This window comes from Parambassis ranga, chromosome 9, assembly GCF_900634625.1.
Source record: "Parambassis ranga chromosome 9, fParRan2.1, whole genome shotgun sequence".
NCBI classification, from domain to species: Eukaryota; Metazoa; Chordata; class Actinopteri; family Ambassidae; genus Parambassis; species Parambassis ranga.
The window spans coordinates 14,988,400-15,004,637 of NC_041030.1; the positions used below are offsets into that span (position 1 = coordinate 14,988,400).

Below are 16,238 nucleotides of genomic sequence, written 5' to 3' on the forward strand. Positions count from 1 at the left end.
ACTTAACTTAATCTTCTGTTTCAGATCCGGCCATATGTAGGCTGCCTGGTTCAGTACCTGCCCCTGCTTTGGAAGCAGTCTGAAGAACATAACATGCTAAGATGTGCCATTCTAACTACACTCATCCACCTGGTTCAGGTACGGAGCAACAAAAAGTTCCACTGTATGTGTCTGTTCAGAATGACCACGTTCTTAGGTTCAATATATGTCAGGATTGCTTTTAGCAAAGCATTGTGTTGATGAGCAATTTGTAATATAGCAGTTACAATAAATTAAGTTAAAATAATACATATTCAGCATATATATATATATATATATATATATATATATATATATATATATATATATATATATATATATATATATATATATATATATATATATATATATATATATATATATGCTGAATATGTATTCTTTTAATATAAATACATTGTGTCATTTAGAAACTCCCCCAGGATCAAAGCTACTTGTCTCCAATTTCAATTAGATTTGTCTTCCCTGTGCTTGCAGTGGCTTTGCTTCACAGCAGGTGATGAAGTTTTTGGTGAAAGACACTTCGGGAGTAACAAAAGTTCACATCAGGCAAACTCAATGCGGATGTACAGCTGAAGGTTCTTATTATATCTAACTGCTGTGTTGCTGCATAATTAGATGCAGATGTTAATAAAAGAAGATACCTTTGGAGTCAGATTAGTTTTACTGCAGTGGACTACAAAGCAGGACACACATGTGCACACAGAGTTTGGGTGCCATGCACATATAAACATTGTATGATACAAAAGACAGCACTCAGAAACAGCAAACAGCGGTGCACTGATCTTTTCACAGCAGGATGGCGATGAAAGCCTGCCAAATGTGTACTTTGACTGTTTGACTTCACTCCATCTGTTAGCTCATTCATGCTTGTTGATGATCCGGTGGCATTAAGTCAACTCTTAATCTCATAAAAGCTGGCGTATTAGCCCACTTGTTTTTTTAAACTTTGCCTGCAAGTGACTTGTTGCAGGAGAGACAGGGTTATGCCAGCTTGGGGACTGAGCAAGTCTTTTTCTCTTTTACACCCACATAGATGAAGGAGGGGACAGATTTAGATCAAATCAATGCCATGCCATCAGTCAAATTTCTGAAACAATATTTTAAATTCTTTGTGCTCTCACACAAATTACGTCCCCCACATAGAAAAATGCAAAGACACCCACATAGTCACATCACTGTCAGTTCAGAGGACTGAACTTTTCACCTTAAATAACTTAAATAAAATATATATATTTAAGAAGTCCCTCTGCAATTTGACTGTAAACAGATTTTTTTTGTAAGCACACACAAGTAACTGCCACCTTCTCCCCACTTCCACACTCTGTTGTAAATATTGTATTGTAAATATACAAAGTAGCGAAACCTAAAGTGATAAAATACTTTTAAAGGGCATTGTGTCAGACAGTGGTCAAGATTTCAATGATAGGCACTTTGGGCAGTAGCTCGAGGGGAATGTGTGAGGAAGATGGAAGCGAAGTTTTGAGGGAAAAGGGTGTTTCAAAGGGCATTATTCATAACCTAGATGAAACTTTTTGACTCTAAAGCTAGAGTTCATGTGTTTGCAAAAATATTTTTGGAATAAAATATGAGTCATTATTCTTTTTGTTCTTGTTTACCTGTGTTTGCCTAGCTGCGCTTCACCGTACAATTCCTTAGGCAAAACAAGGAAGGGTTATTCTTGGCCTTTACTTCTTTGAACCTGACTGTGTCTCTCCAGCATTTTGAAACCATGGACAGGACTTGGGTCCACCACTTAACAACACAGAAAAAAACAGCTATATAATTGAAATGCTTATCTTGGAAACCACGATCACTGAGGACTTGAAGCAAGGAGCCCCTGAGAAAGTCTATTCTTGACCATTGTACCATAAGCCATATAGTGGTGAACAGGCAGGTTTTATTCTTGCTTCACACCAGTGTGTTTGAGGTTGTATGTCTTCAATGTGGGTTTAGTTTAAAGTCTTCAATCGTGTTCCCAGTGGTACAATTCTGTGTCCATGTGGTGTCAGATTGACACAGTTTCACTGCTCATTCCCCTTCTCCATTTTGCAGTGTAGACTGATAGTCATGTCCAATGCCTGTGTAATAAAGTGGTTTGGGAACTGGACCTTGAAAAGAAATTATTCCTAAAGGAAACTTCCGTCTTTTCCCACTTATCCACATGCCATTGAAATCTGGATGACCAATAAATGACCTGTAGCACTTTTTTTCACTGAACTGAACAGTCCCACACAGTACCTAAATAAACTACTGCACAAAGGAATGCTGTTGGCCTTTACACCTGCCATCTTCTTAGTAAAAGTAGAGACTCACATGCATGGTGACAGTTGCTAAGAAGAATGAGTGGGAGCAGTTGTACATTAGTATTTGAATACACCTATCCATCGCGGCACAGGAAATCTACAAAGAGCCACAGACTTTTTTGTTAGTGTTGTTTCCTCTTGGATTGACCTTCTTTTTGCTCTTACAGGGCCTTGGGGCAGAAAGTAAGAACCTGTATCCCTTCCTTCTTCCTGTCATCCAGTTGAGCACTGACGTTTCTCAGCCGCCGCATGTGTATTTGCTGGAGGATGGCCTGGAGCTTTGGTATGAACACACATCCACGTGCAGTACACTAATATGTTTGAGTTAGAGGAATTAAACTCCCTAAGGCAGACTTATCAAGCACTTTATGATCTCATTTCATTCCTTGCACACTTGCTCAAATGCCTGCACATGGATACTTGCTTTCATGACCTCTTTCTTGCTCTATTCACTTATATCGTGTTAGTCATCAGCCTCATCTAATGACTTATGTTTAGTACATATTTTGAAGCCAAATTCAAAGAGAAGTAGCAGGAAAAGATGCTTTTTTTCTAGGAATTCTTGGCAGTTGGTGAAACCATTATTTGGTTCACTGTCTGCTTTTTATGTGATTGTTGTGGAAATGCCTTTATAAAAATGTTTTACCTGCATATTAGGGATGGGACGGTTCAGAAAAAAAAATCTGAACCGTTCGGTACACGCGTTTCGGGGCGCGTGTTCTGTTCGGTTCTGGACATGCGCATCAAGTAATACAGAGAGGCGTTTTTACCACAGCATAGAGACGAGTGTTGGCAACTTGGCGTCTTTCTCGCTACATTTGGCGGCTTTTCAAAACTTTTTTTTTTTATCAAAAGCTACTAGTGACTCTCTGGTGACATTTGGAGACTGACGTGAAATCATTCTGCAGTCAGGCTACTGTCCTCGACAAGCGGCGACTGTGAGCTCCTCCCCCGCATCAACGGACTCACAGCGGGTCAGTCACTGTAGCTTCACACAGCTGGTTCAGCTGCAGGCAGAGCAGAGAGACCCACACCACTCTGCGTCCAACCGTCCGCAAAGCTGCCGCTGGTCCCATCAATGCTTATAGAGTGGGATGTAAATAGCATATTTCAATGGCAAAAAAAAAATAAACACACAGGCATCAGTACTGTTAGCTTAACCTAGCATAGTCATAGAGTTCAGTCTATCCAACTAGCATATAATGAGCAACGGCGGACAAAGCAACACACGTTCTCTGTCCGACGGTGTGTGTGTTTGTCTGTGTGTGTTTTTGTCTGTGCATGTGTCTGTGTTTGTACACACATCGGGTCTCTGTGCGCAGACAGCAGCACAGAGAGAAATGACATGCGACTGTGCAAATTAGATAAATAACATGAGCTGTTTAGTTTGTTTAATAAAAGAACAAGGTGTAGACCTGTTCTATAGTAAAGGTTATCTTTATCTATGCTATATAGAAATTAAAAAGAAATAAAATTGATTTGACCTGATATAATAATGGGAAAAAACTGAACTGATTCTTAAATATGTTGAATGTTGGATAAATAGGCTTTATTTTATGCTCATCTGGTATTTCCAGAGTGTTAAAAGTAGAAAGAACCGAACTGACAACCGTGACCTCAGAACCGTGATACTAACCGAACCATGGATTTAGTGAACCGTTCCACCCCTACTGCATATGGTTCAGCAGAGGGGAATCTGCCAGGATTACCTTGTATTGTAGCACAAAGCCTCAGCCCAATTTTTCTGTCCTGTCTTTTATCCTGGCTCATAAACAGCCATGCCCTCAATATTGTTTACTTTGTTTACAAAGGCAATGCCATTTTCTCCTGCTTTTATCTTTCCCGTTTTTTTTTTTCAAATTTATTTTTTTGTTTATCTCTGTGTCCCTCTCAGCATCTGTCATGGCCATGTCATCTTGAGTAGGTGTTGGTGAAATGTGATGACAATGGGGTGGAGTCAGAAACCTCAAAAACCTTTTTTTTTCCCAGTTTACAGACATAAACATCAGCCTATTGCCTCATTCATTGTTTGTTTATTTTTTTAATGCTTTTCACATCCCTTGAATATGACATCTTATAAATATTTTGAAGAAAGATATGCATTCTTAATTTTGTTTGGCACAAATGTCCTTCTGTAGTAGACTGAATTCCTGCCATCGCTACATTTTGATCTGTAGCTTTGCAATGGGAAGTCAACACCCACCAACAAGTCGGATTTGTCTGAATGTATATTCATTTCAAAAATCTATTATGTGACAGCACCCTCTGTGACCTAAAATTGCTCAGTATGCCTTGCCTGTAGCCAGATTTCTTCTAAATTAATTTTGCATGAAAACAAAATACATGAAATATCAAAATTGTGTTAGTATACTCTGTGACTCAAACAATTATCAGATTTATGCTAGGTGTGTTTTTTTAATCTACTTTCTGTTTTCTCCATTTTTTTTTCCTTCCTTCCCCCTCCCTCCCTCTCCTCCTTCTTTTCCTCTCATGATGCAGGTTGGTGACTTTGGAGAACAGCCCAGCTATTACCCCAGAGCTACTCAGAATCTTCCAGAACATGTCAGCATTGCTGGGTGAGCTCACATGATGATTTCTTGACTGTGTGTGTGTGAAGTGTGCGCGCAAATACGCATCCCCTCTGTCTCAAGTTCATTTGCATTCTGCATTAAAATATACATTTAATTGTTGGTATGAGAAATATGTATCACTTTAATGAACGATGATGAGACTATGATGCATTTTGGCCAGTTTCTGGTTTCCACTTTCAACAAAGTATGCGTAATTTGGTGGATTTAAGTGTATTAATCCAGAAGAGGTAAAGAAAGAACTTTTTACATCAAAACAATCAGAAGAAACAATAGCTGTAAAATCTGTTACCAGAATTGTTTGATCAAATGCTTTTAAATCACAGAGAATAAGAAGACTTGATGCAATCTTTAGCCATGGACATAATTTTTATAGTTTCCTAACCTCGGGCTATCTTAGCTTGTAAAGATATCTGTTGTGGCTTTGCAGTTGCCTCAAGGCATCGGAGCCACGGCTCTGTAGGTGTGCGGGGTAGCTGTGAGGGGTGGCAGATTGAATGGAAGTGGCTGGATGATTTATCACAGGCTCAGAGCGTTGGGGCACCTCACATGCTGTACTGTGCGTGCGTCTGTGTGTGTGTGTATGTGTGTGTGGCCTTCAGTGTGATGAGGAAAGGTATTGATTTAGTGCTCCTTCTCATAACGAGTGAGTAGTGTAGCCTGATTGGCTTGCTGGAGCATTTGATTACCTATAAAGAGCATAGGATTTCCTATAGCATTTGATTACCTATAGTGTGCATAGGGAATCTATGGGATACAGAAGACCAAAAGACCCAAAAGATGGACTCAGTCATGGACTCAGGATATCCTGTTTTATCAATCATGGACTGATAAAACCGAGGATAAGGAGCCTAAAAAGAACAAGAGAATGGAAGCTTTGATCATGCCTTAAATAAGGCAATGGATGAAAATAAATTAAGCTGAAAACATGATGTATGTATATTCTATGTTTTTAGGCAACTTTTTTTGTAGAAAGAAAAAGAGGCCGAGTTGAGAAAGGGCAGTCCTCATTGTCCCTGCATGATTGATAGAGATCTGATAATCAGCTGACAGTAATGTGACTTCCAAACAGATTGGAATATTAGGAAACAAGGTGTCAAGATGAAGTAACAGAAATGTAAGGTTGGCGGGTTTAAAATGAAAGGTGGAAATTCATGCATAGATAAGCTGATGAAGGGTCAGAGGTTGTTAGATGGATGTGGAATGATGAAGACTTAGATGGATCAGCACATGATGAGCTTGTAAATTTACCTGCAGATGTGCTCTCATTTAGCTGCTCCATTATCTCTCATCTCTCTTATCTGCAGTTCAACACATAACAGGCTGAAATGAGGGCTGCAGCGATTAGTCACAAATTAGGCTGCTAATAGGCGCTATTTAGAGTGATTAGTTGTTAGTCATTTCATAACCAAAATGCCTGCTGATAATCTGTCTCTTCTCACAGTGATCCAGCCTAAGGGCTGTGACACACCGAGCTGACAGTCAGTGTCTGGCTGTTAGTGAGTGTCTATGGCCACTGTTTTTGTGGAGTGTCCAGTACGCTTGTGGGCAGCTTTTTGGGCAATTGGGCCTGTTAAGTTGTGGCAGTCTATTAGTGAGAGCATCACTGACTGTCCAGTCAGCCTAATTAATCAATCCATAATACAGACTGCTGCCACCTACTGGTACAGAGAGAAGGAGAAGTTTTTACTTGCTTATGCACGGAATGAACAGTATGTTCACAACTTCATCTCCATCTTGTTCAACAAAACATGGGAATAGTCTTATTTTTAGACCTGACTTTGCTCACTATCACTAGTTTCGGTTTACTGTAGAGACCCTTTTGTCTGTTTTTTTTAAATATTTGGGTCAGTGAGAAATGACTGACAGATGCAATAAAGGTTAAAAAAAGGAAGGCACCATTCCATTTCTCTCGGTACATGGTACCAGCATTCCATTAGTGGAAAAAAATATAGAAAAAGGCATTGTGTTCCCAACCATTTTGCTTTTAACTTCAGTCTATTCTTGAGGAAAACAACATGGGTTCAGTACATGGATTTTTTTTCACCATCTTGTTCTCTGATGCTGCTATACAGGCCTGTTGTCTTTTTGTGATTAAATTGGCTCCTTTGTCTAAAATAGATAATAGATTCTTCTTTCTTGGTAGTCCACATTTTAACTACTTCACTGTAGTATAATGTAGAATAACCACTGTAGAATAATCACTGCATGCACCCTTTAGATTATTTATTTATTTATTTGTTGCTTTCCGCCATACCACATTGCCAAGTTGTGGTGAAATTGTAGAAGGTTTCAGCTCCAAATACTATGACTCCTTGTGTCACAGTTCATCCTCAACATCAGTTCAGAGGTAATCTGAACACAAGGATCCACTTAGATGCTTTGAGCCATTTGATCGTATCATGAGTGACATTTGAACCAATCTGACATTGTCTCCTCAGCTACTCTCTCTAAAGGTCAAGAATGATCTTTGAACCTCACCCAGTTAGACATCCGCCCGTGTCACATTCTTGGTATCCACGTTTCCTTAATCACGTCTTTAGTTAGCTTCGCCATGATCTCAAACCGGAGTCACATTTTAATTATTTGCTTTAAAAGTTTATTTTCCTTCTAATAATGTTTCTCAATTTAACATTGTCTCATGCCGCCCGTAGGTGTTTGTACCTTTCTAGCATTAGTGACTTGTAACATTTGCTTCTGTGCAGTGACTTGTGTTGAATAACAGGCTATGTTTGCTGCTCCATTAATTAGTGGAATAACCCAGACTGTGAGACTTTAAATTTACAGCCGCTTGTCAGCAATTAGTATTCTCTCCATGCCATGCTTCTTTTTGCTTTCTGTCTCATGTTATTATAGAAGGAAAAAAAACACGTTTTTCTTAAGGTTACATTAGCACATTAGCAGCATTGAATGCAATTATCTTGTCAATGCAAGTCTGGGAGGGAAAATTAAAAAGCGACTGCGATGAAAGACGATAGCTCAGAGGTATGGTCGCAGGTCAGAACAAATTAGCGCATGGTTTTAAAATACATCCTTTTAATGGTGTGAGCATTTAAACGAGTCAGAAATTGTTCGTTCAACCCTCATTTATTTGCATACGTTGATTAAAACTTGTGGGAGAAATGAACTTTTTTTCTGTTTTTTTTCATCTTTCCGTCATTCTTCGGTCAGTAATCATCATCTTTGGCTGGTTTTCACTAGAACATCCGGTGGTTCATTTATTTAGTCAGCGGAGAGCTCTGGAGGGATGTGGGCCATTGATAGACTCTGGCTCCGTACGATGCTGCAGCATGCCAGGTATGTGGCCTGGCCTGGCTGATAAAGCGACCCGCTCCATCACTGCTAAACTGGTGCAGCAAATTCCCTAATTAGAATGTCAAGAGCCTTGATTTGGCTAAATTGTTAGTCTACCACTATGCTGCATATCAGCCACCATGCTCTGAACTAGGACACGTTTCAGCCGTTTGTGTTGCACTGCATTGTAATTATGGAAAGAAAGACAGATTTTTCTCCTTGTTGGTGTTACACCGATTAATGCGAGCAGGTGATAGAGCCACAGCATCCATTAATTTTCATGTTACTTCTCTCTTTCTTGGTGATGAGAAGCCAGACGCTTCACAGAAAATGCCTTCTAGGCATACATCAAGCATTATAGCTAATTAACTGCTTGAAGCTTTTGATCGTTTCCTCTTCTGAGATTTGTTGATCAGATTGACTGAAGTTAACTCATACACTTGCTGAATATTCTTTTTGAAAACGTCTTTTCTTTAACGCTTCCTAGGAAGACCTCCCAGATCTGTTTGAAGCAATAACCAAACTAAATTGAGCCGTTCAACATATTACTCATCGGCCATCCCATCAGTTAGCAATAATTTGTAGAGCCAAAGATACATGAGTCCATTCCCCGCTAGAGGCTGGTGAAAGCTGTGCGAGGGAACATTTCTCATAATGTCTTCTCACAGTTAACTGCCCAGCTAATGTGCTTCATGGATCAATCTGGACATCCCCATCAGAGGACAACGTTTTTTTCTTTTTCTTTTTCTCTTTTTTTTATCAGGCTTCTCAACTGAAGAAGTGAAGTGAAGAAAGTGAAGACTCTGATTACAGCTATAACAGATATTGGACATGTTTTGTCATATTTATTGCAACGATGGAGTGAGGAGTGCTTGGGTTTTTTTGGCTTTCATGTAAATTCTTTATGGAGGTCTCATTGTAAAGCTTGCTTTTCTCAAACATGATCACTCATCCATGACTTTTCAAAGACTTGCTCTGTCCAATACCAAAGGGATTTTGTTTCTCATCTTGCTGTCTCTGTAGTGCTGCTGGGAATAATTTTTTAAGATGTACAATAAGCTATGGGCAGGCTGTTATCAACAATCTACATTACAAGGTTATTCACTGAATATGAATATGTCAAGTAGGAAGACTTTTTTCCCATTTAGATTCATGGCTTTTAAACATTGAGCCAGAGGAATTACTAAATTCATACTTTATGCTGAAAGGCTCACAACAAACCCTGTCTCTCTTTTTTTGGCTCAGATTTTGGCAACATGTTTTTGGTATCTGTTAAGTTAATTTGCAAAAAAATACAACCGCACCAAATATTGTAGAGCTATATTGGAAGATGACCACAAATTTCCCCAACAACCATTAGAAGTAATGCACAGGCTGCTATCACAGTCAGATGTGAGGCTCATTTTTCTGTTAATGTTGATAACCGAAGCAAATTTTGCAGCATATGCCCATGGCTATGAAGGATGTACTGACTAAACCTTAATCAGTGCTTTAGCAGCTGTTTTTGATTTTGTGTGTTTGTGTGTGTGTGTTAGGGGTGATAGTGTCCTCCCTTGACATATCTTTGTAAAATATGCAATTGCTTTCATAGTATTTGGCTAAACAGCATGTTCTGATTCCGACTCACTGTCCTAGGGCTTATCTGATATTTTGAATATGGACATTTCCCTGCATGGAAGGGACATTCTATTATAATTTAAAAAAAAAAAGTAAAATTAACTCCCACTTAAAACATTAAATTGTTAATGTTTTAGGTCAACTGATATTGAAATGTGGAAATTAGTTAGAATGTGACATCTCTGTGATCTGAAAAGGAAGAGCTGCCATAGCAACAGTTTTATGTTAGAAGTTGAGTCACAGAAAATCCACCTTTGTGAAAATAGAAGTACATTTGCTTCCGATATCCAGATACAGTTTGTATTCACATGTGGACACTTGGCTGTAGCTTGGGTTCATTTGCTGTATTGAGGGGTGCAAAGATGAAAGCTGTATCAGTCCAGCCCTCAGAACTCTGAGCTAGCTGACCGACCTCAGGCCCAGATTGAGCATTCATTTTTTCTCTTTGTGCAAGCGCTCCTCTCTGTCCTGCCGTATTGATATTCATACCGAACTCTCCCTCAGAGAATATTGCTACAGTACATGGAGTTTATCAAACCCAGGAAGGTCCTGACAGTGGTTGCGGTGGTTGTATTATAGGAGGACAGAGATCGAAAAGCTTTCAAAGACATGTGTTTACATCCTTTTTTGCCTTTGACATAAAAGTAGAGCATGTGAGACGTTTCTTGCTGATACGTTTTGAATGCAATCGCATTGTCTCACTGAGGTGTGATAAAATGGGTGACAATATTTCCAGAGGCGCGGCACAGAGGACAGTGTACTCTCCGATACAGAGAGCCTTTTTGCGGGCTATCTTATATATAAAAAAACAACAAAAAAACAGAAAATAAATGTAAATGTGTGTATATATATATATATATATATATATATATATATATATATATATATATATATATATATATATATATATATATGTTTAACATTGCGTAACATTGCGTAATTAACAGCTGCTAAACAAACACTACTGGCTTATTACATGTATTCCAGGAACCGCTTTAACTAGATAGCATCTGGCTGCTAATACCAACAGCTAGATGTTCATAGCCTGTTGGCCTGTCATGCATAGTAAACCATTGAGCTTTGACTCATTAGGAATTTGTGCTGTGTCTGTACTATTTTTAAGCATTCATGTTGGCAACAGTGTTAGCCAGAGGCAACGCGCTTCTTGAGTTCCATCCGTCCATCCTAGTAATGTGTTACAGATTTGGTACTTTTTAAAAAAAAAAAAAAAAACCCTGCAGTCTGAGGTCTTCTACCTGACCTTTCTATCCCAAGGTTACATTTCATTTCAGATTTGCCCTGTTGTGCACCTGACCAGTTTTCCTGTCATATAAAGTGGAGTACAAAGCCTGAGGTGATGTCTCACTCAAAATACCTTTTTCCACCGTTGTGCCAGTTTGTGTCTTTGGAAGCTGACTTCAAGCATGTCGGCTCAAAGCAATGATGCTGATCAGCTGTCGCTGCAGGGTTGCAGAGAGTGATGTTCAGGTGTGTGCCACCAGCTGCAGCCACCAGTGGCTTAAATACTCATCGTGTAGACTATCAGTTCTTCTGGAGTCTGGATTAAGGTATTTTTGTAATATGAGATATGGGACTTGCTTTCCACCTAATAATAATAATAACCTAATACACCTATAATGCAGTTTTTCTTTTAGAACCATGTTAATCCAGACTGTTTTAATTAGATTATATTTTATTTTCCACTAAAGCTCACAGCATGTGCCATTTGAAAATCTCTGTTTGTACAACAGTAAATGGCATCACAGATCTCTGCAGGTTGTCTTCCTCTCACCATTTGCAGAAAACACTTGGAGCAGGCTTGCTTCATCTGAATGTTACGGAATTAAAGGTTAACTATAAACTAAACCTCAAGCCCTTATATTTTACAGTTAAAAAATCTGCTTCAAGGGCAGCAACATAGATGCCCCTGGTTATTCAAAGAGAAAAATAATACGCAAATGGAATACAAATGCTTGTTATGCTGCCTATTAAATAAGCTCTTAGGGGGGAAAAAAATCGTTGCGCCCACCAAGACACAGACACAACAAAAAAACCATGATCATTCATCCACCTCTTCTGCATTACTGCGGACTTGTCATGCTTTCACTACCCAATGACCCTGTGTGTCCTTGTTCACCCACTGTTAAGCAATCTGTTGCCTTTACTTTTTTCTTTGGGAGAAAAAAGAACATCCTGGCCTGACCAAGGCATTCATTGCAGTGAAGCTTTCATCTTTTCCTCGTCTTCCCTCATCCACATTACACCCTGCACAGAATGAACTGTCGAACGATTGCTTTACGGCACATTTGAAGTCACTCTGACTTCTTTACCCAACCGTCTTTGTAGATTCCTCTCATATTTTGCACAAATCTATATATTTCTGTTTGTCTTGTCTGACTCTACCAGCACGCTGCACGTGTTCAGTTAAATGCTGCTTCATACTACAGTATGTTTGTAATGTTTAATATTCATCGTAAAGGATTATGTGCTGAATAGGCCCTGGAATACATTATGTACCTGCAATGATAACAGATGGGAGCATACATTAGCTTCATTATGGTACTACGGCTGACAGATGGCTGGAACATATTGCGTGCATCAACATTCATATCACCTGTATGAACCGGACTCCTCTCTGTGCTCAGCACTGACTTTCAATCTCCAACAGCTCATTTTTGTACAAGTTGCTTGATCACGTTCAAATGCACTTGTTGATTCCTTTGAAAATAGTTTTGATGATAAGAATTTATTTATGTTCATTTATTTTTGAAGTTAACTAATTTTTTAATTAGTCAATCTGTAACTTTCTAACTTTACAGACTGGTCTCTGTGTGTGGGCATGCAGTTGTGTATTTCACTTTTAATCAAGTTTAATTTACTGCTGATGTAAGTGGGTGAATTCTGTGACTATAGTATTATGCAAGATATGTTCCCAATCCTACTTACTTTGCTCGCAAACTTGTGCCCGATCATGTAAATTCTACTTTTTCTCCTTGTCTATGTGTATTAACAAGCCAGACCATACTTTACTTTTCTTATTTTATTGTTCTCTTCTGCAGCAATTACTAATTGCACCAAAATTCTCATTGCAACTCCTCAGCTTTTTTTTGTTTAAATCTCTCTATTTTTGCTCTCTAGTCTGCAAACTTAATAAATTGGCTCTATTTGCAAACTTTTCTTCTTTTCAAACTCTTTTGCACATGTTAGCACTTAAACACAATTAGCACTCTCGGAACAATATATAACATCATGTAGTGTTTTTGGGTGGTCACTGAACATCCACTTCTGTTTATTACACAACTGGTGTTTCAAGAGGCAGCTAACAGTTAAAACACTACAGATCTACTTTGGCTTTGGACTGCAGCATGTACACACACAGAGAAGTCAAATGTTTGCAGTCTATCCTTTGATGTACAGTTGTCTGGTCCAAAAGGGGAACGTGCTTGATCGCGTTACCTTGAGGGCATTTTCCTTCTTGATGCATTACCATATCTGTACAAAGTGCCTCATGGTCAGAGGGAATTGTTTTTGAGGTGACCCTTGCTGAGCTGTTGAAGCGTATCTCCTCTTTTATGATGATAAAATGCTTTGGCTTCCTATGTTGTTTTACTACAGACATCATTGTCCCCTTGAGTTTCGTGAATCTATTTTCACGCTAGTTGTTTTAATTTAGTTTGACTATGGCCCCTCGTATAAGATCTTTGTCCCTGATAGTTTATACACGTATTAACATAAGTTTAATTGACATTGTTTGTAGAGCAGCTCCTTATGCCTTATCTAGCGCTGATCTGTGAGTCCTCACTCTGTGTTCATATAAGCATAGACAGCAAAAGGTCAGGGAGCAATCAGACATAAGGCAGAACATATTTTATGCTGAGATAATGATGTTGCAGATGCAACAGCCTACCTAATAATTTAGATGCAGTTCTTATTAATCGGTTCTCACAACCTCTTTATTAATCCTGGCAGATAAGTAGCCACTTTAACTTTGTTGTTAAAGCTTTTAAAGCTGTTGCTGCAGTGTTGGTTCATTGCATCATGGACATCTTGAAAGGAGTAGTTAAGCAAGCACACCCACCAGTTTTAACCACCCAAAGAATTCAATTTCATGTATTTTTTTCAGGGTAAATTTATTTCACACATAGATACACTCAGGGAACAATGTGAAATAAGTAGTAATACCAGTGCAACAGTGCAGAGCCAGTGAGCTCATTTTGGAAACTGAACCTACTTGTTGTTAAATAATGACTAAACTTTGGTTTGGTTAAAGTGCTCCTTTTCTCTTGGACATTAAAGTTCCTTTAAAGCAATGAGAAGCTGGCAGTGTAAACCTGGGCATTAGATTCATGTCAGTATAACTCAACACTGCCAAACTTGGCTCTGTGACCTTTGTTAGACAAGAACGTTTGAAAACTCTGAGTCCAAAACTTATTCATACTCAGGCGAATCCAAAATGTTATTGGGCCTTGGTGACACTGATGTCAAGTTGAATTACATTCTGCCCACATTTGGGCCAGCTTGCTTAGAGAAAACGGCTTTTGATGCTTTAATTTTATGCATCACTGAGTCACAGTGGATTATTATTTTTTTGAAAATTTGACCTTATTTACTCTACCCAGTAAACACTAAACATTGACAAAGACACCATAATTACTGTCAAGAGAACAAAATGAAGTTGTAAGACCATCCATCCAGTATGCAAATGCACTCCAATGCTTTTCTTGTTGCTCTTGTGGTGTGTCTATCAATTCAATCCTTTTGTCCATCCTGCTGATGCGTTACATCTAATGTGTTTTTTCAGAGTTAAGTTCTGAGAACCTGCGCACCTGTTTTCAGATAGTTAATGCCTACATATACCTGTCAGCCACGGAGTTCCTGCAGGTGAGTGACACTTCTACCGACACAAATGTACAAATATTTCATAGAATTTTCACATAGTCATACGTGGTTTGATTTTTCAGAACTATGCAGAATCATTGTGTCGATCCTTTTGTGACCTACTGAAAGATATAACGAACGAGGGACAAGTCCAAGTGCTTAAGGTAGGGACACTCTTTACATCACATCGTTCATTTCAATTCACGATTATTTACACTAATAATTTGCTTGACTTGTGTTACATACCTCAAACAGCTCTATCCTCAATTTTGCTTGGTGTAATGTATATGAAATGGAATCACAGCTTTCTTCTTTCTTTTAAACATATGGGCCATGTTACAGTTTTCCATGAGTGGTAATAATGTTTTAGCTCACTGTGTATATAAGCAGAGCATGTGATATTTGCACTGCTTGAATAGTATATTTATGTAGATTAGCCACAAGTACATAAAGCTACAGCCTCTAGCACAGCTCAGTGGCATTACTGCACATCTGGCTCCTGCTAATTTTTTAGTCTGAGGAAAGGAGAGCCAGCAAACAATAAACTCGTCAGCCAACACAGACAGGCAGCAGCTCATCACATGCGAGTACCCTGAGAGGAAAGGGATCAGACTAATCACTATGCAGCTCAGGTTGTTTTCTCTCAGGAAGTACAACCAACATTTGCCTGCTACTGACCAATCACTGCCACCTGGCTTTTATGCATCCCTCCACACACTACATTATTTAGTGTTTTCATTTCATTGTCTTGATAAATGTGAAGCCTGCTGCCCCAGAGCCACAGTTCTAAGCTTTTATTGACTCTAAGGATAAATGCCATTTGTCATTGTTACACTGTCACAGCATTTGCACAGTTCGGCTCATTATTTATTCTGAAGCCTAATGAGGATTAATCACCTTCAGTGCTTCAGATCCAAACCTTTCAGACAAGGTATCTTTGTTGGTGTTTTGTCATCTGACGTGTGAGCAATCATTCAGGATGGAGATTTCTTTCAATTATTGATGTGGCATTCCTGGAACTTGGTCGTACTGTGTTCTCTGTACTAAGGGTAAAAACTCTCCAAGCTTTGAGTGGATATTTAGTTAAGCTACTACATGTAGGTAGTTTAGGGTGATCAAGTTCCCTGTGAAAGAAAATACAGCACTTATAAACTTATATTAGAATTGCTGCTCCACTGTAGCATATGCATAATTTTTCCTGTTAACCAGTTGTGTTTGGTTTGCATCAACAAACCCCGAGAGGGGCTCTGAGATGCATTCATATCTTTAGTCATTTTTATGGCTTCATTTTCATTGCTGTATTTAAGTGGATTTATGTGTTCTTTGTTTCAGCTTTAAGCCTGACATGGAGCTCATTCAGATTTCTTTGCAAAGTAAAACTCAAATCCTTGTCTGCCACATGTTGTAGGTCAAATCATCATTAAAGGAAGGGATTTCCCTGTTCTGTTTTATAATCTACTAATGCATTTTGTTCCCCTGCTTATGTGGTAGCACACTTTTACTCTCTTTACATCATCTT

The 16,238-nt window shown here is 38.8% G+C and overlaps 1 protein-coding gene across 2 annotated transcripts in view; it reads left to right on the forward strand.

The window, feature by feature from the left end:
* Window positions 1-16,238, forward strand: part of ipo11 (importin 11) — an 87,521-nt gene that overhangs the window by 43,980 nt on the left and 27,303 nt on the right. For both annotated transcript variants that reach the window (XM_028414959.1, XM_028414960.1), the window contains 5 exons: window positions 25-138; window positions 2,510-2,625; window positions 4,842-4,918; window positions 14,643-14,722; window positions 14,803-14,883. In XM_028414959.1, coding sequence (XP_028270760.1) covers window positions 25-138; window positions 2,510-2,625; window positions 4,842-4,918; window positions 14,643-14,722; window positions 14,803-14,883 — 468 coding nt within the window. The remainder of the gene's footprint in view (window positions 1-24; window positions 139-2,509; window positions 2,626-4,841; window positions 4,919-14,642; window positions 14,723-14,802; window positions 14,884-16,238) is intronic.